This window comes from Postia placenta, assembly GCF_002117355.1.
Source record: "Postia placenta MAD-698-R-SB12 unplaced genomic scaffold POSPLAscaffold_4, whole genome shotgun sequence".
NCBI classification, from domain to species: domain Eukaryota; kingdom Fungi; phylum Basidiomycota; class Agaricomycetes; order Polyporales; family Adustoporiaceae; genus Rhodonia; species Rhodonia placenta.
In genome coordinates this window covers 1913507-1935035 of record NW_020169835.1, presented here as the reverse complement: position 1 = coordinate 1935035, position 21529 = coordinate 1913507, and the positions used below count along the sequence as shown (strand labels likewise).

Here is a 21529-nt window from a genome sequence, read left to right as displayed (position 1 = left end):
GCAGATGCTGACGTTGGGGGGGATGCCGTACGTTAGTTTAAGACCTCACCAAGCTGCGAAAGAACGATCAATGAGCGATTCGCAGGGTCAAACGAATCATGGCCGCATACACTGACGACAGGCCATTCTCCGTGGAGCTCGTCGGCGCTGTGAGTGTGTCTCCCAACACAGATGCCTTTCAACCTGACTGTTTTTTTGAGGTTATCCGACAATGTTCGTTCATAGACAAGATGCACAACTTCGGCTGGACGGCTCCTAGCTTCCTTAACAATCAACAGGATGAGGTTGTCTTGGTTAATGCTGTCGCTAGATACCATGCGTAAGGTCCTTCCCATACCGTCGCTTGACACGTTAATGGATTCTCGCGTAGTTTCCTAGATCTAATGGCAATATCTCCGGCCCTCCTCCTCGTCCCCACACTCGACATTGATTTGGCATGGCACTCCCATCAGCTTACAGCGAGTAAATATGCGCAAGACTGTCGCGACACAGTGGGTCGATATGTCAATCAGTGAGTCCCCTTTGTGAGGTTGCAGAGCACAGCGGCTCTGACTGATTCGATGTGTCAGTGACGACAAGGTCGAAGAGAACTATCTAGTTATATCCCTGGACATTACTCGCCACGCCTGGCAGGTAGGCTTACAGCTATGTACACGCAACATGGTTTTTCTCATGTCTGGCGAATACAGGAGCGTTTCGGTGTGCCATACATGATCTGCGGATGCCCACTCCCTGGCGAAGCAGCCGGCCAGAGTTTAGGTCACCTCGTCAAGCTGCAAGAGGAGGGAAGCGACACTCGCCGAGACATCGATGCGACTCATCCGCGCGGGCGCAATCTACAGGAGGCGAATATGCAGGAGCGACGCTTTCCGTTCCTCGTACCTGCCCCCTTCGTCGCACCTACCTCTACGTGTGACTCTGTCGATACGCAAGTCATTGGTGGTGCTGGATCCCACGCAGCGGTCAGTCGGGACTCTTCTAGCGGCAAAGGCTCTGTGCTCATCCATGATATTTACGTCGCAGGCCTGCGGATCTTGTGGAGGTTGCGAGGGTAGCTCTTATGAAGTCACTGCCAGGGGATAGCACTTCGGCGGCTCACGATACGCCGTAGTTGGTTGTGGGTGAGGACCCACTAATAGGAGTGTTGTGCCTGTTGACCTAGTGCAGCCCACACAGAAGGCGATTGATATGTACGATGCAGTGATCCTGTGGAAATTGTCCGAATCGATTGAATCGGCACTGACTCGACTCGGATACGCCAGGTGATGTCTATGTATACGTTTCGAAATCTGTGATGAGTGTCAGTACGTGCGATCGCGCAGTATATTTGGGTAATGTCATCATGTGCTGCACATGACGCCTCGTGTTCTGGGACATCCGCTTGTGATCGAGGGCGACAGACGAAAAATGGACAGCCATGGTAGGGATGTTCTGTCAATATTGAGAATCTGATCCTCTGCCAAATGCGCACGCCAATCACTCAGTGGCATTACAGGATAGTCGGGCTGCTGCTGCGATATACATCGCATTTCAATCTGTTATCGCGTTATCCAGCACTACGCCATGGCGGTCAATACGCAGTGGTACGTTTAGTCACATCTTATATTGCATCTGGCTTGGACGGTGTATTACGAGTATGCAATAGTCATGCAGCTGAGACATTCCTTTGCGAGAGCGTGGTGTGGTGGTTTCAGTCAACAATTGTACGGGGTCATCACTCGCATAGTAGAGCTTGCAGTGGCATGTCAGGCAGGGCAAGGGCACTACCTGATAAGTCATATATGACGGCAAACGTTGGTATTTCAAGCATTCATAGGCACCTTCGTCCATTGATGCACACGACGAGCCGAGGGAAATTGATCTAATTGGTCGGTACCGAACGCAATAATACAATTGGTTTATACCACACTAACGTCAAAATCGTTCCTGACAGTAGACATAAACGCAGATGATGAGAATTCGCGTCGAAATCATACGGCAGCACCTTGTTGTGACTCGGCTCATGTAACGGCAGGACACAAGCCTATTGGTAGGAAACACTTCTTAATCCCAAGTACGATTCTTCGCCTCGATGTCACTCCCATAAGGGGTAACCTCGCCGCCTCTCAGCACAAGATTAAGGTTCGGGCGTGTTGCGGCGTGCGCTCGCTTCTCATAGACGCCAAAATATAAATGCTCACCGTCACCTTCGTCCTGGACAAGGTAGTCTCCTATCAACCCACTCAACTACCATGAGACACATTTTCACCTGCCTTTGGCCGCTCCTCATCGCCATGGGCGCCTTCATAACCTTCACGCCTCCTCCAGTCGTTGCGATGCCGCCTGATGTTGTTGCAAGGTGCGTGCGCAAGATTCGAGCAGTCTTGTTCTTCCGATCTGACTATGTGGTGTTGCACCACAGGAGCATTGCTCGTGGAATTATATGTGAGATATTCCTTCTCAATGTATTCTTTGACTGACTCACGAACGCACCCCGACGGCGTCGCACAGCACTACTTCCGAAAAGCCCGTCCTTGTAAATGAAGCCCTCGACATCGACTTCTGGGAACGCGCGGCACAGCTCGGCAACCTTGCACGAAAATACGCCGAATCGCGCATAAGTGAAGTTCAATCTACGTATCCTCATTATATCGAAGAGGTGGGGACCATCAAGGATGGCATTTCGCAAATGGTCTCTTGTGCAACTGGATTCAAAGCCCTCATAAAGCAAACAAGCCTACACACGGCGAGGGATACCAGCAACAGCGAGACAGTGTCTGACGATATCTCCAGTGAAGCCCTCGTGGATGACATCGTTGACAAAGTAGACAAGATCCTCGCGGAGCTTCTCGAGGAGCTTTCAGCGGCGTTCCCACCTCCAGATCATGCGACACACCACGCCGAAAGAGAAATCCAGGTCAGCAAGATTCTAGGTAAGGCAGAAGATGCCATTCCACGCATCTGCGTCGAGGCAAGCTTGCCGGAAGAGGAGGTGAGGGAGCAGTTAAAGTTCTTGCATCTGCATATTGTCACAGTTGTAGTCACAATCGGTTTGTCGTTCAATCCCTGCACATAGAGCCAGCTGATATTGATATCAATCATGCTTTGACTGTACTTTATGTAGGGGACATCACCGAGCAGCATCCAGACCTGGTGGAGATCCTCCTGATCACTGCGGTATTTATGATCATTCCAGAGGGGTGGATTCTGCGCCCTGTTGCTCGGCTGTTCGGTATTGGCCCTTATGGGCCGGTGAAAGGTGCGTTTGTTTCTCAGATTGGGGTAAAAAGCGATGCTTAGTCCTTTGTAGGCTCGACCGCTGCATGGGCCCAGCGGACGTTCTACGGAGCGGAAGTGAAGGCCGGAAGTTGGTTCGCGCATCTTCAGCGAGCGGGAATGAAACCAATGAAACCCATCGCTGACACCATCATGAAGTGGCTCGGAAGACTGGGATGTTTATTCTGGAAATGTAGCTGAAGGGCCGGAGCCTTCATCAATGATTGAGCCTCTCTGTGCATCTCGTGTTGAATCACGCAATACGTCGCTGAAGTCCTAGTCGGATGCAGAAATATACGATAGAAGCACCACGACCACTGCATAAACGCAGATGGTGAGAACTCGCGTTAAAATTAGACGGCAGCACCTTGTGAAGGATCGGCGCGTTACGCGACGCGCAATGCGATCCCGTGACCGTGAAGGCAAGATGGGCGTCTCCGGACGACTGTGAATGCTGCTCCGACTCGCTCCTAGGCAATCGCCCCGCGACTCGAGTCCTCTGTTCTCGCTGGTCGATAGACAGGCTGGTAACCTGAGCTGCTGCATACGAAATACCGCACGGACACCTCGATGAGTTCGTAGAAAGGATAACGGGTTCAGCCCGATAAGCTCACAGTATGAATCCTACCTGAATCGTTAACTTGCACATATACTGCGTCTTTGATTTAAGTTGTGGCAGGACCAATGCTTATACTTTGGTAATGCGCCCATTGGGCTGGATGGGGGAACACTTGGAAAACCCCTCGGACTGTGTAAGCCGCTCCGCTCAAGTCCAACCTTCAGGTAAATTGCCCTGCGGACCACAACATAATGCACTGGTGATTGCGACCTTGCATCTGCCAAATCCAACCTTTCCGTGATCTCCGTCTTTGACCAGTGTTATCTTCAGCTCGAGAGTAAATGTGACAAAGTGCCACACAACGCATCAGGCGCCGACCACTCCTGCAAGTCGGAACACGAGGCGGCTGGACTACGACAATGATAAGAGACGCCTTGGTCACCGGTGTGCACAGTTGCCTTACATGGTATGTTTTCAGACTCCGCACTCTTCACCGTTCTTATAATGAGATGTTCCCATCCCAGGATCTCGGCTAGGCCGTCGTCCGCTGCTATGAGCATGCTCGTACGCCGGACAATGCCTGAGCGGTGGGGTCGTATAAAGGTGTGCGAGGACGAGCGAGATATGCCCCCCAGCATTGCTCCGTCGCGTCGCCCGAGCCACTCACGCACTGTCCCGCGCACCCGCCATGTTCCTCACGCAGTCCGACATCAGTATTACCTATTCTCAAGATGATGCGGTCCTAGACGGTTCTTTCTCTTTAGATCCTATCGACTTTCTTGGAGTCCCGCGGAACTATGATTACTTCGACATCCCGGACCTCTTCCTCTTTGAGGATCTTTGTCCCGAGTCCACCTCCGAGGTCATTGTCTCCGGAGCATCACCTACGCATATGGGAGCCTTGGAAGCGACAGCAGCTCCGCCGGAGACAGACACCATGGATTCACCCCAATACATTCCTGAAGTCGACACGCAGTATGTGCACTTCTCACCGGATGACTTACATCAGTATCTGACATGTCTCCAGCTATTCTGAGCCCTATTTTCCCCTGCCGTCTCCTGGTCTCTCCGATGCAGTATGCGTCCCCGCCTACTATCCACAGGATGTGCACTACGCTTTTGATCCTGTTCCTTCTGCCTCGCCGACGGTATACGGCATTACCAGGTCCTTGGCCGAGCTCTCTCTGCTCGACTCGGGGAACATTACGCCGTACACTCCACAGCTCGCCGTTCCTATCACATCTCCGCCGACTCCCTTCTCTTCCGACTCGGAAGTTCTTACAGACAGCAGCAGCAGCGAGAGCTCCAGCGACGATGAATCTAGTCCGTCGAGCTCACCTAGCGTCTACACGACGACAACATTCCGTTCTGCATCGACCGCACCTTTGCCCTCGTCTTCTTCTCGCTCGCCCCCACGCGCGCACACGCGGCGGAACTCCCCCTACACGCGCGATCATCCCCAAAGGTCATCGAAGAAAGCGAGATCTGACTCGTCTTCTACGCCTGAAAACATTCCCAGACGTACGAAGCCGAGGAATATACAGACCAACTATTCCTTCCACGAACTCGAGGCGATGATCGCAAAGGGCTCGCGCCGGTGTCCGGTCGATGAGTGTTCATTCACGCCGGCGAGTGGGAAGCGAGACGATCTGGTGCGCCACATCAAGACGCACTGCGAGGACAAGGGCGAAGAGTGGGTGTGTTGCGGTGTGCCCTTGTCTTCGGCGCGGTCGCGTCGCGTCGCTGGCACGTGCAAGCCGTTCGAGTACGGGGGCCAGATGAGAGTGGGTGGGTGTCTGCTGTCGTTCAGCCGGAAAGATGCTCTGGGGCGCCATGTGAGGGACAGCAAGAATTGCGTGTGGGGTTCTGGCTAGGAGTTGGCCTCGTTTCTCTCTATTCTTTCTGACTCGTTTTTATATGACATGGCACGGGCTGGCCATGATTAGGATGCAAAGGGCGTCATCTGAGACGCCTTAATTATTTGGTTATATATTAGTGTATATTATAGATGTATTCTCCATTGTACATCTGTCAATGTGTCTGTAAATTCTCGGTTTGTCGGATTCTGCTGTCTGGACGCAGTGTGCCTTCCTCATTGCGCTCTTAGTGGTATAAACGCATGAATATCATGGGACAGCTTGGAATCGTTGGTAACATTCAACGCTCGAACAATCCCGACTTGGGAGATACCTGACCAAACGACGAGCTGCTTGAAGGTGCTCAATCCAAGAGATGCCTTGATGCGATACGTTCAGTGGTCATCCCCGTGCGATAGAAACGTTAACCACAGGATCACCGTTGTGCCGAATGCTGCAGTCCTCAAGTCGGAATCAGGTGTGTCCGGAATACTCGACTCAATATCAAGCTTGCACCTCATTTCACGTTGCAAGACACTCGCGTCTTTGCTCTTTGTAGTAACAAGTGCGATGCGACACCACCGAACTCGAGATCGCGTCGACGGGGAAACGCGATCCCGTGACCGCGTGCTGGTGGCTCACCAAGTGAAGCCTGTCCTAGTAGCAACCGTAGAAGAAGTAACAAGGCAAATCGCCAGGCTTTACTCTGAGTATACAGAACAAGTGCGATGCGACACCACCAAACTTGAGATCGTGTAGACGGGAAATGCGATCCCGTGACCGCGTGCTCGGGGTGCCTCATCAAGTGAAGCCTGCCCTAGTAGCAATCGTAGGAGAGGTAAACAAGGCAAATCTCCAGGATTTACTTTGAGTATGGAACGAACCAGAGCTTTAAAGATATCCCCCATCCATCGGTGGTAATGTTGCCAGTGGCTGAGGGACAAGCCCCGGCCCCGCATCCGGGCATGACGCAGCGCTCAGGCGCCTGTTTCAAACTCCGAACGTGAAGAGGTTCTTATACCGAAACGTTCCCATCCCAGGCTCACTCTTAAGGTAAACACCAACAGCGGCGACCATGCTGGCCATCCACACAATGGCTGGGCACTCTGGAGATATAAAGGTAGGTCGGGGCATGCGCGATGATGCCCCCAGTGCTCCGCTACTGCACAACAAACATCCCTTCGACTGCCCGCCGTGCCACTACGATGTCTTCAGGGTCTCGCGGACAGTCTACTACACTCCTCGTCTCTGCTCAGGGCGGTCCTTCTGCATGGAACGCGCCATACATAGGCCGTCAATATCTGCTACCCTCAGATCTCGAATCGTCTGTCTTCTCGTCTGATGACTGGTTTATGGAGAACTTTGCCAATACAACAGGGGAACCTACTGTAGCAGATGCTCCTGCTCCTGCTCATCTGAGTACGAATCGGTTGTACAGGACGCACGCTGAGTCTGTCCATGTTGCTGTTCCGGACATACACTCGCGTTTCGCGGGACACACGTACGTTCACCTGCCACTGGTCTAAGCATGCGATCTGACGGATTTATTCCAACTCTAGTGCAAGTCCGCAGTCAGTGTCGTCTGTGCATTGCTCACGGGCCGACTCGACTCCAATCTACCCCCTGTTTTCAACACAATCACTCCCTCATCAGAGTGTATCGGCTTCGAGCCCATACGAGATCTCTCGGAGCGCGGGACCTTCTGTCCCAGCATACTTTGGCTCCCTGGAATATGATATGTACCCCGAACCAATGGCGAACTTATCCTTGCAGGCCATCACACCAGCTGCCGGTACATCACACCATCCTGTCTTCGCTGTGCCCGCAGTGGTCTCCGAACCAACAACGGACATTTTCTACTCCAGTTCGCCCGAGCACCCGTCGCCTTCTGTATACACGAATTCTCCAGACAGCTCCTCGTCCTGCTCTCCTTCGTTATCATCGCCCACGTCGCCCTTCACTTCCAGCGATCCAGACCGGGTCCGCACATCGTCCGCACAGCGCTCGCCAGCGCCGAAGAAGACACGCCGTCGCGCCCCCTACTCGAGCGAATCTGCAAAGTCTCGACGGAAAACGTCTCGCTCGTCGTCTTCCTCCTCGAGCGTCAGCACGCCTTTGCCCACAGGCAAGCGGCGTCTTGCACCACCCCGCAATATCCAGGCTCCCGTTGACGTCGCTGCGCTTGTCCGTGATGATTCCCTACAATGCCCGGTGTGTTGGTATGTGCCTGCAGAGGGCAGTCCTGCTGCGCTGCGGCGTCACCTGGAAACCCATGACCGCAGCCTCTCCAACAAAGTCTGGGTGTGCTGCGGTGTGCCGGAGGAGATGGCGGGTATGTATGAGATCAGGAATGGTTCGACGCGACTGGAGCACAAGGGTCAGTGGATGGTGGGAGGATGTGGAATCGATTTCAGTCGGAAGGACTCTTTGATTCGGCACCTCAAGGACAGTAAGGAGCCGTGTACTGCCGATCTCGCTTTGGGTGAGGCACTGGGTTGGTTTGACAAATGATTGGACGTTCCGGGTCTGTCTTAGGGTGAGAGACGGCTTATTTATCCAGTTCTGCATGTATTATATTTTATGACTACCTGGGTACAACATTCAGATCCTTTCTGAATGAAGCACAATTTTTCGAAAGTGATCGTCATGGACGCTGGGATTTGACCAATGAGGTGGAGGGCGAGACAGATATCGTATCCAGGGCTCTCGGCCTCGCAGCTGGATTGTTTGGCATCCCCAAGTTTGGTTTTATAAAGAAGTCCGCCGATAGAATATGCATAACGCTTACATGACGACAACCGAATTGTGACTCTAGTTCTTATGCAGGACGTCACGAAGTCGGCGTGGCTTCATTCAAATGCACCAAATACCAAATCAATATCCCGTATCATTCTAAATCGGTCGCTTTTACGTTGACTCTGGCTACTATTCACATTAACATGAAGCAAGAATCTATTGACCCGCCGTAGTGTTCCAAGGGAGCGAGGAAATGTCGATGTCTCTAGCCATGTCGATAAATGGTCAGCGTGGCGGCAATCCTCGCTCCCCCCGGATTGACGTCGCATTGTTGATTGAGTCCGCCTTTGCTGTTTTCATGCACATTGTTTTTGTCCCTATAGAACCTATTTGGGGGCGTGTATTACGAGGAATTCGTGTCGAGGATGAGGGTCTTCCGCTGTGAGTACAACGAAGCTTTAGGTCCGGGACGTCTCTGCCTGCTCTCAGGTGTCCAAGCCATGATGCTGCATACAGAGCACGCGTGTTGCCCGGTACATATGCGGAGATCTGCGTGCAAGAGCGAGTCCGACGACGGGTCTAAATCCAATGGCCGCTACAGCGATAACGCCGTTGTGCAGCCTTATAACGATCGCGAAGCATGAAACTATAGGAGCGTTTGGTTGGTCAACATAGTTATATTCCGCGCATAGAAATGGATATGAGAGGAATCTGAAATATGCGGTGCATCTATACGAACACGCTCACCTGTAGGTACGTTCAAAATTGCCGCTTAAATCTCGCTGGAAAACAAGCAGCATTTAAGCGTCCAAAAGCAGCGAGCAGAATCTGAGCTCCCCTCCTCGAACAGCGACAAATAAGCGACTGCTTGGCGCAAGCGCTCGCAGATTCTGGCTTACAGCTATGTCACGCTTGCATGATTCGCTATCCTGATTGGCTGGTCAGCCCTTCGCGAACCGAAAACGTGATCAAATCACGGCTGCATCACGCTTAGTCATCTGTGACACTTTCAGCGACCTTTCAGCGACCTTCAGCCACATTTGGGCGTCCAAAAGCAGCGAAAAGTCGCTTGTTTTCCACGAGATTTAAGCGGCAACTTTGAATGTACCTATTGTCAAAACTGATTGGGCGGCAAGCGAGTCTTACAAGGGAGTGTTAAGAAGGTAGGCAAATGAATAACGGAGTACCATGTACAATGTTTCACTATGATCTACAAAACGGGTAGAGACGACCGGCAGTCCATCCACAGCATCCGTCCGATCCTGAGGCAATGGCGGTTGCAGAAGAGAGAACACATTCTCAAAGAGGGACGACGTCTCGGAGAGTCTGAGACCGGGGGCATGGGAGTCTACCTCATTGCGGGAGCAGAGCAAGACATCGAGTATGGGCCTGCTGGAGAGAGAAAGAGCTTGTGTGGGCACAGGGTGCTGGCACTGCAGGTCGCGGTGTCATAGGACCCCGGCGAATCCCCCAAGAGCTCTGATCCCGCGCGGACCCCCCTCCGGGGGTCAGCCCATGGTCGATTTCGGGGGAACTTCACATAACCTCGCCTGATTCCGGTCAGTTTTGGGGGTAAATGGCATCTAACGTCTGAACATTGCAAAAAAGGCGAGAAATTGCAAAAACTCGCGCGCGCGATTGTACCATTGTCACAAGGCCGTACATAGATTTAGAAGTACCGACTACTACACTGAGGCCACTGATTGACGTGGTACTAATCTCTCTACTTCGGATCTTTGTATTTGCACAAGATCATTAGACCTATAAATTCCTACTTACATGAAGTTTGGTATCGAGAACCGATAAGTAAAGTAACATAGCGACGAAGCGGTATGAAGAAGCAATCGAGTGAGACGTCACCGGTATCATCGTACCTTTCCGGCACATTTCGACACCCGTTCCGAGGCCGGATGGACCTTATGTTCGGGGGTCGAGGATCATACCTCGCCCCGGACGCCTGGTTTCGGGGGCACCTGGCACATAACCTGACCGCCGTCCGGGCCCCGTTTCGGGGGTTTGAGATGTAAGATTTTGGCTCCAGAGGCCCCCTTTTCGGGGTTTTCGGGATCAGAGCTCTTGGGGGATTCGCCGGGGTCCTGGTGTCATGCGAGAGGCATTATTTGGTCCTGTTAGGATCCAAAGCCAATAGCTTTGATGCCCATTATGCCTCCTTCTCATTTCCAATCGAATTCCCCTGAGGTTCGTGACTCAATCTTCGCGACTATTGCTTGTATTGGCGCGTAGTCTCTTCGTTTCGGTAAGCCCAACAGATTTATCAGATCATACTTGTGTATTTGCATCGCTCAGCCGGATACGACCATCCTGTAACCCATGGATCTATCTTGATCACATTCACTCCGTGACTGCTAGTCGTGATATACGAAAAGCGGCAATCGGTAAGTTCATTGCTGAGGAGTATGACAGTTCGTGTTCATTTTTTCTGTTTCCAAGGTCGTGTTTCTCTCTTAATTCTGTGGGGTATCTTGCTCTCGAGGTGCTGGTGCTGAATTGACTGTAGTCCTGAGGTCCGTGCAAGCTTCTTATATTGTCTTATTCTGTAACATAATTTATTTACAGTGTCGAACGCTCGGAGAATGACCGCCGAAGCATTGGGCCTAGTGCCGCTGCAGAACGGCAGGGCCCTAATTTCTCGCATTCCAGACGACATCCTTTACGAGATCTTCGTGCTGCTCGCCTGGGAAGGCTGGGAAGATGATAGTCCAGTGAATAAACCTTCACTGACAGGTCAAAATAAGTGGCTCGCAGTATGCCACGTATGCGCCCATTGGAGACACCTCGCTCTGGCGTCTCCGAGGCTCTGGTCCGTGATCACGATCGACAGAAGCTGCGATCCTCGCATGCTTCACGCCTTCCTCGAGCGCTCACAGGATCATCCCCTCCGGGTCAGTTTCCAAGGCCCCATCCCGGACGAAGATACCGTCACACACAGCATCTTTGCCTCGATGGCTCGTTTGCTCAACAATAGCGCGCACCGTCTCGTGGAGCTCAGCATCTTGGATTTTAAGGAAGCGGTCACTTCTCTCATTGCTGTCCAATTCGTGAATCCCGCACCCGAACTGCGATCCTTTAACATCATAGTTGAGCCGCAGAACAGTCCCTCCCCTTATGACTTACCACGGACCATGTTCGCGGACAACACGCCGTTACTGAAGACCATCATGCTCGTGAACGCCGACTATCCCCATCGTCCGTTCAGCAATCTGACTAATATGTGTGTCATGTGCGGAGTCGTGCCGTCACTGGAATATATGATTTCGGCTCTACGGCTCAGTCCCACGTTGGAAATGCTAGCCGTAGGGTTGAAACACCCCACTTCACCCCCGCAGTTTGCTTCTGGGATTGATAATATCGCCACGCTCGACCTCCCTAGACTGCGGAAGCTTGTCTTGCATGCCCCTCACGACGTCGGAGCGGCACTTTTATCCCGCCTCTCCTTCCCCACTACGGTGTCCACCCTTCTCCACCTCATCGGACGTCCTCAGTCGCCTGATCAACGCACGCGAAACCCTCCTGCACTCCAAGCACTGGCCTCTACCATCCGCAGCCTCGAATTGCAGGTCTTCCGCCTCCGCGGATCATGGGTCGCGCAGACGGACTCCACCTCGTCCATCTTCTCCATCCACTGGGTAGGGATCGACTACGACGGTGAGGAAGACGAAGACATAATCAACAGTAGGCTGGATCACTTCGGTTTCATCACGACCTTCCCCAACACCCAGCACCTCTCCATTAAATCGGTCTCGTACCAGCTCTACCCCTCCGACTGGAGGCACATTTTGCGCACCATGCCCTGTGCTATCTCCATGGAGCTCCATGATACGGCCTCGCTCGCGCTTGCTGAGGCTCTCAGGCCAGCGCGAGTGGCTGAAGATAGTCACGATGAATTGGGCCACAGCGGCATTGTGTGTCCTCTCCTGCAGTCGTTCACTGTCCTAACTGCCCTTCGCGCCTACGTCCTGGACATTTTAGTGGGCGCCTTCGAAGCACGCAAAGCCCGAGGTCTGGTACTGAAGACTCTCACAGTTATGCTCGACACAGGGATGATGTACACGCCTCGTCTCCTTCAGCGTTTGCAGGGCGTTGCGCAAGACGTGTTGATACACTATGGTGTGAGGACTGATAATGCGTGAAGGGGCTTCGATGGATGTATGTTCCCGAGACTAGGCCTCCGATAACATTATTGTTGATTTACACCCAAGGCCCGTTTATACTTATATGTAATAGTACATGCAATACATTCGTATTTAATGACACATACACATGACAGCCAAGGATGCCGAAGGTTAGGAAGTTGCATGTATCGTGGCGAGCTGACAAACTTTCCGAAATGCATTCTCGCTCAACTAATCGTGAAGCGCAGGCAAAGTACCGTAAAGTCCGTTTGATGATTGGCGTTAGAGGGTTTGTCTGTGTAGGATCTTGTTTCCACGACGAACGAAGAATGAAGCGGTTGTGTTATGAACTGGACTGCCGGATGGTGAATCGACAGCGTGGACTCTTGCTGTCGAATGAGGACCATTGTATTAAATCGACGGAATGACGGCCCCTATGTTGCTAGTGCGCTTGTAAATATCCAGTTTCATACACACTTCGATAATGAATAAAAACAGCGATTGAGTGACATTCCTCACGTAGTCCGCACACTGAAAACCTTCCTGGAGTCGATGCGGGATATCACGGCAGAGACGAGCTTCGTGGGCAACTCGTTCGATTGGCATTATGTCGAAGCCGGCACATCGCGGGCTACGAAGCAGAATTCCGCCAAGGACGGATATATCCTGTGTAGTTCGTAGTCCAACACGTCTCAGATCGACTCACACTTTGCACAGGCCCCAATTGAACATGAGCGAAGCCGGCTTGGTCGAACCACCAGTGGTACCGAAGTATATGAGAAGGCCGGGCCCTTTAGCAGTCTTATATCTGGTAATCCTTGTAGACGAATGTCATGTCGTAGCGAAGTGGCGAGTCGAATCGAGATGATCCTCGTCTAACCGCTTCTCGATCATCGATTGTCGTTCTTAAAAATACTTTAACGGCTGCTCTCAATATTCTCATGACTGAATCAGAGAGTTGCGTTATGCCATTCAGGGTCTGCACGCGCCCCGAAACAGAAACTGCAGGAAGGCAAACAATACCACCCGAGATAGGAGAAGACTGGACATAGATACAAAGACCGGAGATGCCGCGAACAGAGTTCTTTGTAGGCCCTGAAGAACATATCATCAACACTACAAGACATCTGCATTCAGATCGGATGGCTACTCGGAGGCAGCTTTCACTGCCATCGTGGTCAAGCACTGTCAGTATCATAAGGCCACAAATGTTTTGAGAGAGTATAGCCTATCTATGGTCAGTATCTATGCGACCGATCCAAGGGTAGGTGCTGTTCCATATACCGCGCGGAGTAGGGTTGGCAGATAGCCGTCGTCTGCCAGCGGTGGCGGTGAGTCTGCAGTTGTGGCACCGCACATGGTTGAACGTCACGGTATCGCGTGATGGCGTTAGTCACGCATATCCAGTGTCACGGTCGCGTCGATGTGGCGATTCAGATTTTCCATCTCATCTCATACCTGGTTCAGCAAGCTGGCTGGGCAAGACGTTCAGATTCGGAGTATAGGCCCCTTCAAAGAGGATGAAACGAAGCGCCCGCCATGTAGAGCGCGTCTGTCGCATTGCCATATTGATCACGAAATTCCACATGCCCACCGCCTCCTGGCGGCAGCCACCGCTAATTGCGCAAGGCAGACACCATGCGTAGCCATCATTCACTTTGCATCCTCTTTCACTGCGATATACACACCCTACACTGTGCCGCTAAATATCTGCTATCTCATATGAGGGATATCCTTCTGGACATCCGAGTCTGGCTTTGACGCTGGGTTGCATCTGCACCGCATAACATCATAGGATCTGCGGTATATTCCACTGATACTCGGCTGAGCAAGCTATGCACCAAATAACTAACTATGCTGACGTCCTTTGCTCTCCGGTGCATTCAGCGCGATAAGTATCATAAATCTTTGGATATCCGGATAGCCATTGTGGTCTGTGCCTCGCGAACAAAAGGCGGATTCCGTCCGCACTGAGCGCGGTCAGACGTGGTCTATCTCCAGTCTGCATCGTATGTTGAACCTGCGACAGGGCTCTCCTCAACCACGCAGTGTATGATGTGTGGGCCTTCCTTATCTCTTGTGGATTTGCAGAATTTACGACGTCAATGATTTCCAGAAGTCATACTCTAATCCTTATACACGTCCAAAGAGTGTTGTATAATCCAATACATGCCCTTCCGGTGTGATCGCAGACCTACGATGCAGCACGCTCCCTACCATATATCCAACTTAAACCCTCTGCGCCGCTATATCAACTATCGCGCTCCGCGACCGGACCTGCAACAGTCGACCCACTCCCGTGTGTGCTCTCTGGTCGGTCCATTTTGATGTGGCTTCCATATCGTTCTTTCTCCCACCTCGAAACAGTTTGCGTATTTCCTACCAACCGCAGCACAGGCATAGGTAGAGGCCGACGACCATTCGGATAATCTGCATAGCTCAAGCGCGAAGTCGTTTGATCACCGGGAAAGGACGTTGCTTAGTTATAAGCCAGCATTCTCGCAACCTCGGTGTCAGCAGTTCTCTCAAGCCAAGCAGTTCTCTCAGCTCTCTTACAGGTACGTCGAGACCGATTCCTCTACTGCATGCCTGCAGCCTGAACCATCTCCCTCTCCCCCTCCTCCCTGGCACATAGGTCTCGGTTCCTTCTGCTAGCGAATTTCGCAGTCGTGTTTCTTTGCTTTTTACCCCCTAATTGTAAGTGGTGATACTTATGTCGACACTGTCTCTTAAAGTATCCTTTTCCCCACCTGCCAAGCAGTCTTCTACGATTGTCCATGGCCGACTCCCAACCTCAGTGCTGCTGGTCGGGATGCAGAACTCCCATCCCGGCTGATGTACGGAGCATCAACGACCACCTCAGCCGATCCCATGGCGTGAGTGTCACCCGCGGTGACTACGTACAGTGCAGATGGCCTGGATGCCCCCATCAAATCCCTGGTACTGCTCTGGCGAGGCACGTCCGGACCGCACACTGGCGCTGCGGTTGAGGAAGATGCCCATGATAAGGCCATAGAGTTGGCATGAAATGTTTCGAAAGCGCCCAATCTTGTCACCAATAGAGATGTAGCATATTTCTTGACCAAAACTCTGTAGAGAATGTATGTAGCCCGAGCTTCTTGTAGCCCCCTGCCCGCCTCTGTTTATTAACACTACTTGCTGTGGTGCTGCACTGAACAAACCGAGAGTCATCGTGCTCTGCATTTGAATGACTACAAACTATTTTGTTGTTGAGTAACTGTATTTGATAGCTAACGAGAAAACAACTTTAGACCGCTTGCCAGGAGTGCGTGCCCTAGTGGCTTGGCCGAGGGTGGGCGATCGTTGCTCCACAACCAAGCTGATACAAACTCTCGATTTATACATTGTAATCATCGCATCAAGAAATGCATGTACGCGAGCCATGCTCGGCAACGTTCTCTATGGAATGCGGGAAGGTTCCCAGCCACCTCAGACCCTCCTTCCTTCCTAACAGGATGGGCAGGTGGGCCAAACAGAGCACGCGGGCGTGGGCGGCTATCACCCAGTCGTGACAGCTGGACTGCTCTACCAATGGGCTATTCTCCTGAGAGCAGCGTAGACCAATCCTTCAACCCGCACTGGCCCCGGATATCCATCTCTGACCAATGGGTGCAATATTCACTATTGCATTGACAAACTACAGCATCGGACCTCAGTGCGTAGCGGTAAAGAGTACCCCGTATACTTCCAAACAGTCTCCCGTCCAGTTATAAGGGACATACAGTAATATTAAGGGAAATCTCCCGTACGGCGTCAAGTGCTCTCCGCGTGCGCTGCTAATTTCAGCGCCGCGACGTTGTCTAGCAACGTGAACGTCCTCTCTTTATCGTCCGCGTCCTGGAAGCGAACGGTTTGAGTCTTAACGTCCGGCGGGAGCGCGGCCGACCCGAGCTCGCCTGCCTTGCACATACTCTGGCCTAGCGTGCGCACCTGTGACGTAGCATCTTCTGAGCGTCGTGCGCGGACAATGAGACCGAGATGACGTACGGGAATTTCAATCATCGACGAGAAGCACGCGAGGACGCTCGAGATGCCCCTGATATGCGAGCGAACAGTGCGGTCAGTCATCCTCCGCATACATGAAGGATGGAAATCTCACGAGAAGGCCCACTCAACAGGCCTGAAAGCCTCCCTGTCCGCTTGCGCGAGGAAAGCTGGCCGGAAGATGATCACGTCGTCAAAGCCTATACTCGCGAGTCCTTGCTCGGTGAGACCTTTGCTCCTGCAGGTAGATCGATAATCATATGAGTAAATGTATGATGCGGCGATAAAGTCGTCCCACCGAGTGTACAGGAAATACGAGGAGGCATCCGCGCCGATGCTCTGAGAATAGCCCAGATAAAGCGTGAGTGGCGGTGAGCAAAATATGGCGGGCATGACACACCGAGCAGTACACAAGACGTTGCTTGCGGGTTGGGTTCTGCGACTTGGCCGCACGCGCAGCACTGAGAACATATCTACGGGAGGCACGTCAGGTTAGGAGATCTCGCAAATTGCACTTGCATACTCTCTGTCAATCTTCTCAAATGCGGCTGCACTGCCCGCTGCCGCGCGAGACGTGGCCAATCTATAGTGCCCTCAGTCCGCTTCCCATATGAAGTTGTAGGCACGCCTCGACGTACGTGATATACACGACATCCCACTCCCCTTCACTCAAGCCTGCATCTGCAACATGCTCAAAATCGATCGTCTTCTGCACGAGCTTCCCACTCTTCGTGTAGTCCCCGACTTGATCCTCCGGGGTGACTCTGCGGCCGTATTCCCCGACACGCGTGAAAATGTTGGAGGCCAACAACGAGCGCAGGAGGTGTTTTCCCGTCGCGCCAGTTGCTCCCAGAATCAAGGCGGATGTGCTGTTAGACATTGCGGAAGAGTCTTAAGGTGCAGTGTGTAGTGGTATGTTGGCAACATATTGTGCTGTGGGGGTCATATATGGTCTTTGATGGATTTGCGCCGCGCGTATCCTCGGCTCCGACCCGCTCGGAGTGGGAAATTGCTTCCGAGGCCGTAGCTTGGCGTGACAGTTGATCCCACATCATGATGCAAGAAACACGAAAACTACGCACTGGATTGTGAATGCGGGGCTTATCAACGCACTATCTGTGAGCAGCTCCTTAGCCCGCCCATACGGTTGTCTATGTCTTGCGTTCGCACGCACCAATGCCGTGATCAACAGTGATGTATTAACGGCATGGGTCAGATGTTGGGAAGTAGTCCATAAGGATCGATGAGTCAGGGAGTGACAGTATTAGCGAGTGGGAAAGCGAGAGGCCATCTACATGATGATGAATTACGAGAGACTACCGAAAGCAAACATGAACCGATAGGAAGTGGGCGAAGCCCCCCGCCCCCCTCCCCCTTCGTGGGAAACAATGGGGCAAGGTTCCCGGCGCAGAACACAGGACCATGAATTGTCGGAATCCCGAGTAAGCAGCGATACCCAAGAAGTAGGAGGGCAGTGACGCATCCGCGAAGTCGGGATACCCAGAGGCTAGGAGATGAACGAAGATAAAAGCAGAACTCACAAGTTAGCGCACCGGCGGCATGGAATAGCGCACCAGGCCATCGCGAAGGTCGGGCACAGCTTGCATGTAGGGCGCCATGACCTGCGCATGCTTGCGAAGGTAAATGGAGAAGGAATCACCCGCCCAGCGCCCCTTCGATTTGACAACATCGAGGGGTACACCACGAAGGAGGTACTCCAGCGTGCCACCCACGCGTATACCATGTCCCTGAATGGGATCAATACCCGCAGCCCGGGCAGCAGAGGTGAGGCGCGCAATGAAGGCGCGACGAGTTAGGGGACGCACACCCTTTGCATGGCGAAAAGCGAAAAGCGGAGCATCGAGCGGGAGGTCATTGATGAGAAGATGGGACGCGAGGGCCGCAGACGGGTCAGTGGGGCCAAGTTGCACCGCCCAGAAAATATCCTCCCCGGCCACAGGGGCCGCCTTGGTAGAGGGAATGAACAGGACTGTCTCCTCAAGATGGTTGCGATCCCGCTCCGTGCGGACGTCGGAGCGCTTGACATGACGAGTCGGGTACGGTTGCCGACCTGTACCAGGTCTACTTTTGGAATCTGGACTTGGCGCCTTTCGACCCCGGATCATGATCCGGTCTGGATCGGACCTTCGGGATGTTCCGTGTATCACGTGAGCCTCTCCTTTTGTCCACGTCGTTCAAACCTTCGTGTTCGACAGTCTTGCTCCTTGCGTTCTGGTATGTCGTCGAACGAAGATAATGATCATAACTACTATAATCACAATCCCAACGGAAATAACCAATACACCCACTGCCGTGAGTTCTCACTGATCTGACTTGTTTAACTCGAGTATTTGACCTGTTGTTGTCAGCTCCACCCGACTGCCCTGTTGTCGAACGACTGTTGCGACAGTATCATAAGCGCAACATATGCAGTCGGGTGACATTGAGCAACATATTCCGGGATAAGCATGGCATTCTAATAAGGTAAGCCTTCCTTTATTATTCATACCTCTTGCTAATAGATATAATGTCGAACATTGATATAGTCCAACCAACATAGACCGACATCGGAAGAAGCTGAACCTACGTGGCAGTAAGGTCACGACCCGGAGCCTGTCCGATGTGCAAAAGCGCCAGCTTGTGCTAGATCAAATGGTGAAGGACCCGACACGTCGTCAAGGCCCACAAATAATCAAAGAAGGAATCTTATTCGATACCGGCTTGAATCTTACACGGTAAGTACTTGAATTATGTCTCTATGGTGACGTGATGCTACATACATCCTAGTGACTACATTACGAGCGAGATGCATATCCATGATCCCGAAGGCTTCGCACTACGGCGGCCAACTGCACGTAAGGTCCATCGGGAAGCATTAGTTGCCCTTGGACCTCATCATGAGTGGAGCGGTGACGGCCATGACAAGCTCAGTGCGATCGGATTTCCGATATGGGGTGTACGGGATAAATGGTCAGGCAAGTGGCTCGGGCTTTGGGTTGTTCTGAACAATCGTCGCAAGGACACGATTGCATTTCTTTATCTTCGTTTGATACGGGAACTCTCTGGTAAGTATGTTCATACTGTCACATTTACCTACGGCTGTTAATATGCAATAGGTATGCCTATACAGATGACCACAGACTGCGGCAGCAAGACAACTTCGCTACATGGATTTGCAAATGCTTTACGGTTCGTAAAGTGTTTGTATTAGATAACAACACACATAACTGATTCAAAGCTAGGGAAGCTTATGCACCTCACTTACCACTCAATGAACTTCCCGCACATCGCTTTTTAAAAAGCATACACAATATTACAATTGAACGTGGGTGGCTGCAACTGGTATTGCGATGGGGCAGAAATGTTAAGACATTTTGGCATGTGGGCGACGGGATTTATAATCCATCAAATCCGCAACACTTGTACGTTTTTCTGCTTGGTCACATGTGTTTTCTAATTTTTGCTTTAGTGAGCTTGTTCAATGGCTCTGGCCAATGCTTATTCAATGTGAGCTGGATATGTTGAAGGAATGCCTCAATTCACATATTGTGCGTTGTGACCTGAAAAAGAAATTGCCATCGGGTACCTCTCTGGATATTGCATATGACCTTTTTGCATGCTACGGTGGTGATCAATGTCTACAGCCTGTAGACTGTACGGTTGTGGATGCCTTGATGAAAGACCTTGGCGGAGAGGATCTTATATGGTTTGTTGCCCCGGAGTATGCTGAGCGAGCTAATCATGTGCTTGCTGAGATCGGCTATTGTGTAGAGGACCTTTCATTTCATAACATATGGAATGTCTTTAGTATGATGCTACCATTGATGTAGAACCTGTGCAGTAATCATAAATACAACTTGTTGGCATGTTTTGTCATGATTGCACTTTATTCAACTTCGCAAATACATTTTGGTTCATTGTTTCAGCCTGAAACAGCAGAAAACATCATGCATTGGTTTGAAACAGGTTCTGCATCTCTGTAATCGACTTATTACACCCTATCGGGAAACTAGGTGAGCCTGACAATATACTTTCACCTTCTTTGCAATGATGCGGACATTTGCCGGTACACGAAGTGTCAGAGGGTAGGCTGCGGCAGCGGGCTAGATGTATACAAACAACTTATATGGTGACGGTGATGCGGAATATGAAGTCAAGGGGAACGGGTACGGCTATTGCAGAAAGTATATAATATGTACTTGCTTGTTTGAATACACGCACTACCACACGTCACAATGGGCAAGTGCTCCGGGTGCGGAAATCACTTTCCTCGACTGTCAGATTCTATGTGCTCCAAGTGTACAAAAAAAGCGGCAACTACAGCTGACAAATACAGTATTATTGATGTACGTGATCCAATTTGTTTTCATATGTAACTGACTACTGCGATAGCAACAACCACAATGTGCTGACTGTGGTGTTCTCTACCCGTTCAATGCATCGCTTTTGTGTGCGAGCTGTGTACAGGATGGACATAAAGGTAATTTCACACCTTGCATTTCCGGCAGAATAAAACTACAACTAATGTGAATTGTAGACTTGACCCTTTTTGCGGGTAAGTTGAACACCTGAGATCGCAATTTGGGCATTGTATTGACCTTGATATAAACAGGTGCGGACAAATTAATTGAGTTCATCAAGTCCAGCACGCTCAAGCACGAAAAAGAAGCATCCACGCACCGTCTCAATCAAGGCACACAGGAGATGCAAGGCCCGTCACAGAAAGCTTCATTTCAAACTACAGCAGGTATAAATGCTCGCATCAACACTTTGCGACTACAGGCGAAATCAGAGACAATGACTGTAGACATCACGCTCTATGCTTACCCACCAGTCACTGGTGCGGCAGCAAAAAAGGTGCTGATGCATCATTAGCACATAAGTTATATAACATTGACACTTTTATTTTAGGTACAAGTGCCTTCGCTCCGACGGCAGTTCAAGGCCAGTGACATTGCCAACAATGTGCTTGACGAGGTTGTCAC

General features: G+C 51.5%; 7 protein-coding genes across 7 annotated transcripts in view; 5 read left to right on the top strand and 2 right to left on the bottom strand.

Annotated features, from left to right (window-relative positions):
- Window positions 1–98: 98 nt before the first annotated feature.
- Window positions 99–1373, top strand: POSPLADRAFT_1069702 (hypothetical protein; the record flags this gene model as incomplete). The annotated part of the gene is made up of 7 exons (XM_024482363.1): window positions 99–149; window positions 201–319; window positions 371–511; window positions 570–633; window positions 690–962; window positions 1024–1121; window positions 1177–1373. 6 exons carry the CDS (start codon window positions 99–101, stop codon window positions 1081–1083), a joined length of 708 nt encoding a protein of 235 aa, XP_024341200.1. The 3' UTR covers window positions 1084–1121; window positions 1177–1373.
- An 858-nt stretch (window positions 1374–2231) lies between these two features.
- On the top strand, window positions 2232–3535 carry POSPLADRAFT_1138415 (hypothetical protein; the record flags this gene model as incomplete). Its single annotated transcript, XM_024484905.1, has 5 exons — window positions 2232–2338; window positions 2491–2912; window positions 3104–3238; window positions 3290–3350; window positions 3415–3535. The coding sequence occupies 5 exons, from the start codon at window positions 2232–2234 to the stop codon at window positions 3533–3535; spliced, it is 846 nt and encodes a 281-aa protein (XP_024341199.1).
- A 967-nt stretch (window positions 3536–4502) lies between these two features.
- POSPLADRAFT_1137448 (hypothetical protein) lies at window positions 4503–8181 on the top strand (the record flags this gene model as incomplete). The annotated part of the gene is made up of 6 exons (XM_024484791.1): window positions 4503–4789; window positions 4842–5513; window positions 5952–6148; window positions 6886–7171; window positions 7326–7889; window positions 7953–8181. The coding sequence occupies 6 exons, from the start codon at window positions 4503–4505 to the stop codon at window positions 8179–8181; spliced, it is 2235 nt and encodes a 744-aa protein (XP_024341198.1).
- A 496-nt stretch (window positions 8182–8677) lies between these two features.
- On the top strand, window positions 8678–13220 carry POSPLADRAFT_1136715 (hypothetical protein; the record flags this gene model as incomplete). The annotated part of the gene is made up of 5 exons (XM_024484719.1): window positions 8678–8847; window positions 11972–12329; window positions 12504–12534; window positions 12695–12709; window positions 13063–13220. 5 exons carry the CDS (start codon window positions 8678–8680, stop codon window positions 13218–13220), a joined length of 732 nt encoding a protein of 243 aa, XP_024341197.1.
- A 3002-nt stretch (window positions 13221–16222) lies between these two features.
- POSPLADRAFT_1039390 (hypothetical protein) lies at window positions 16223–17434 on the bottom strand. The gene is made up of 7 exons (XM_024477534.1): window positions 17183–17434; window positions 17068–17127; window positions 16945–17017; window positions 16843–16883; window positions 16660–16782; window positions 16548–16596; window positions 16223–16490 (listed from the first exon to the last, which is right to left on the bottom strand). Exons 1-7 carry the CDS (start codon window positions 17422–17424, stop codon window positions 16314–16316), a joined length of 765 nt encoding a protein of 254 aa, XP_024341196.1. The 5' UTR covers window positions 17425–17434; the 3' UTR covers window positions 16223–16313.
- A 699-nt stretch (window positions 17435–18133) lies between these two features.
- On the bottom strand, window positions 18134–18373 carry POSPLADRAFT_1124486 (hypothetical protein; the record flags this gene model as incomplete). Its single annotated transcript, XM_024483546.1, has 1 exon — window positions 18134–18373. A coding segment is annotated over one exon (240 nt), but the record flags the coding sequence as incomplete, so codon positions are not given.
- A 6-nt stretch (window positions 18374–18379) lies between these two features.
- POSPLADRAFT_1045457 (hypothetical protein) overlaps window positions 18380–21529 on the top strand; it is a gene marked incomplete at both ends in the record, with an annotated part of 7858 nt that continues 4708 nt past the window's right edge. The window contains 11 exons of the mRNA XM_024478762.1: window positions 18380–18601; window positions 18761–18779; window positions 18914–19028; window positions 19091–19279; window positions 19332–19609; window positions 19661–19733; window positions 20014–20250; window positions 20511–20557; window positions 21082–21099; window positions 21157–21401; window positions 21456–21524. Of these exons, the coding sequence (XP_024341194.1) occupies window positions 18380–18601; window positions 18761–18779; window positions 18914–19028; window positions 19091–19279; window positions 19332–19609; window positions 19661–19733; window positions 20014–20250; window positions 20511–20557; window positions 21082–21099; window positions 21157–21401; window positions 21456–21524 (1512 nt within the window). The remainder of the gene's footprint in view (window positions 18602–18760; window positions 18780–18913; window positions 19029–19090; window positions 19280–19331; window positions 19610–19660; window positions 19734–20013; window positions 20251–20510; window positions 20558–21081; window positions 21100–21156; window positions 21402–21455; window positions 21525–21529) is intronic.

What these genes read in the sequence shown, in the direction of transcription:
- POSPLADRAFT_1039390 (XM_024477534.1), bottom strand. Translation starts at nt 17,424, where the DNA reads ATGTCTAACAGCACATCCGCCTTGATTCTGGGAGCAACTGGCGCGACG. An exon ending in TGGGATGTCGTGTATATCAC is followed by an intron (nt 17,128 to 17,182) that starts GTACGTCGAGGC and finishes AGGGCACTATAG; the next exon opens with ATTGGCCACGTCTCGCGCGG. An exon ending in TTTGAGAAGATTGACAGAGA is followed by an intron (nt 17,018 to 17,067) that starts GTATGCAAGTGC and finishes TGCCTCCCGTAG; the next exon opens with ATATGTTCTCAGTGCTGCGC.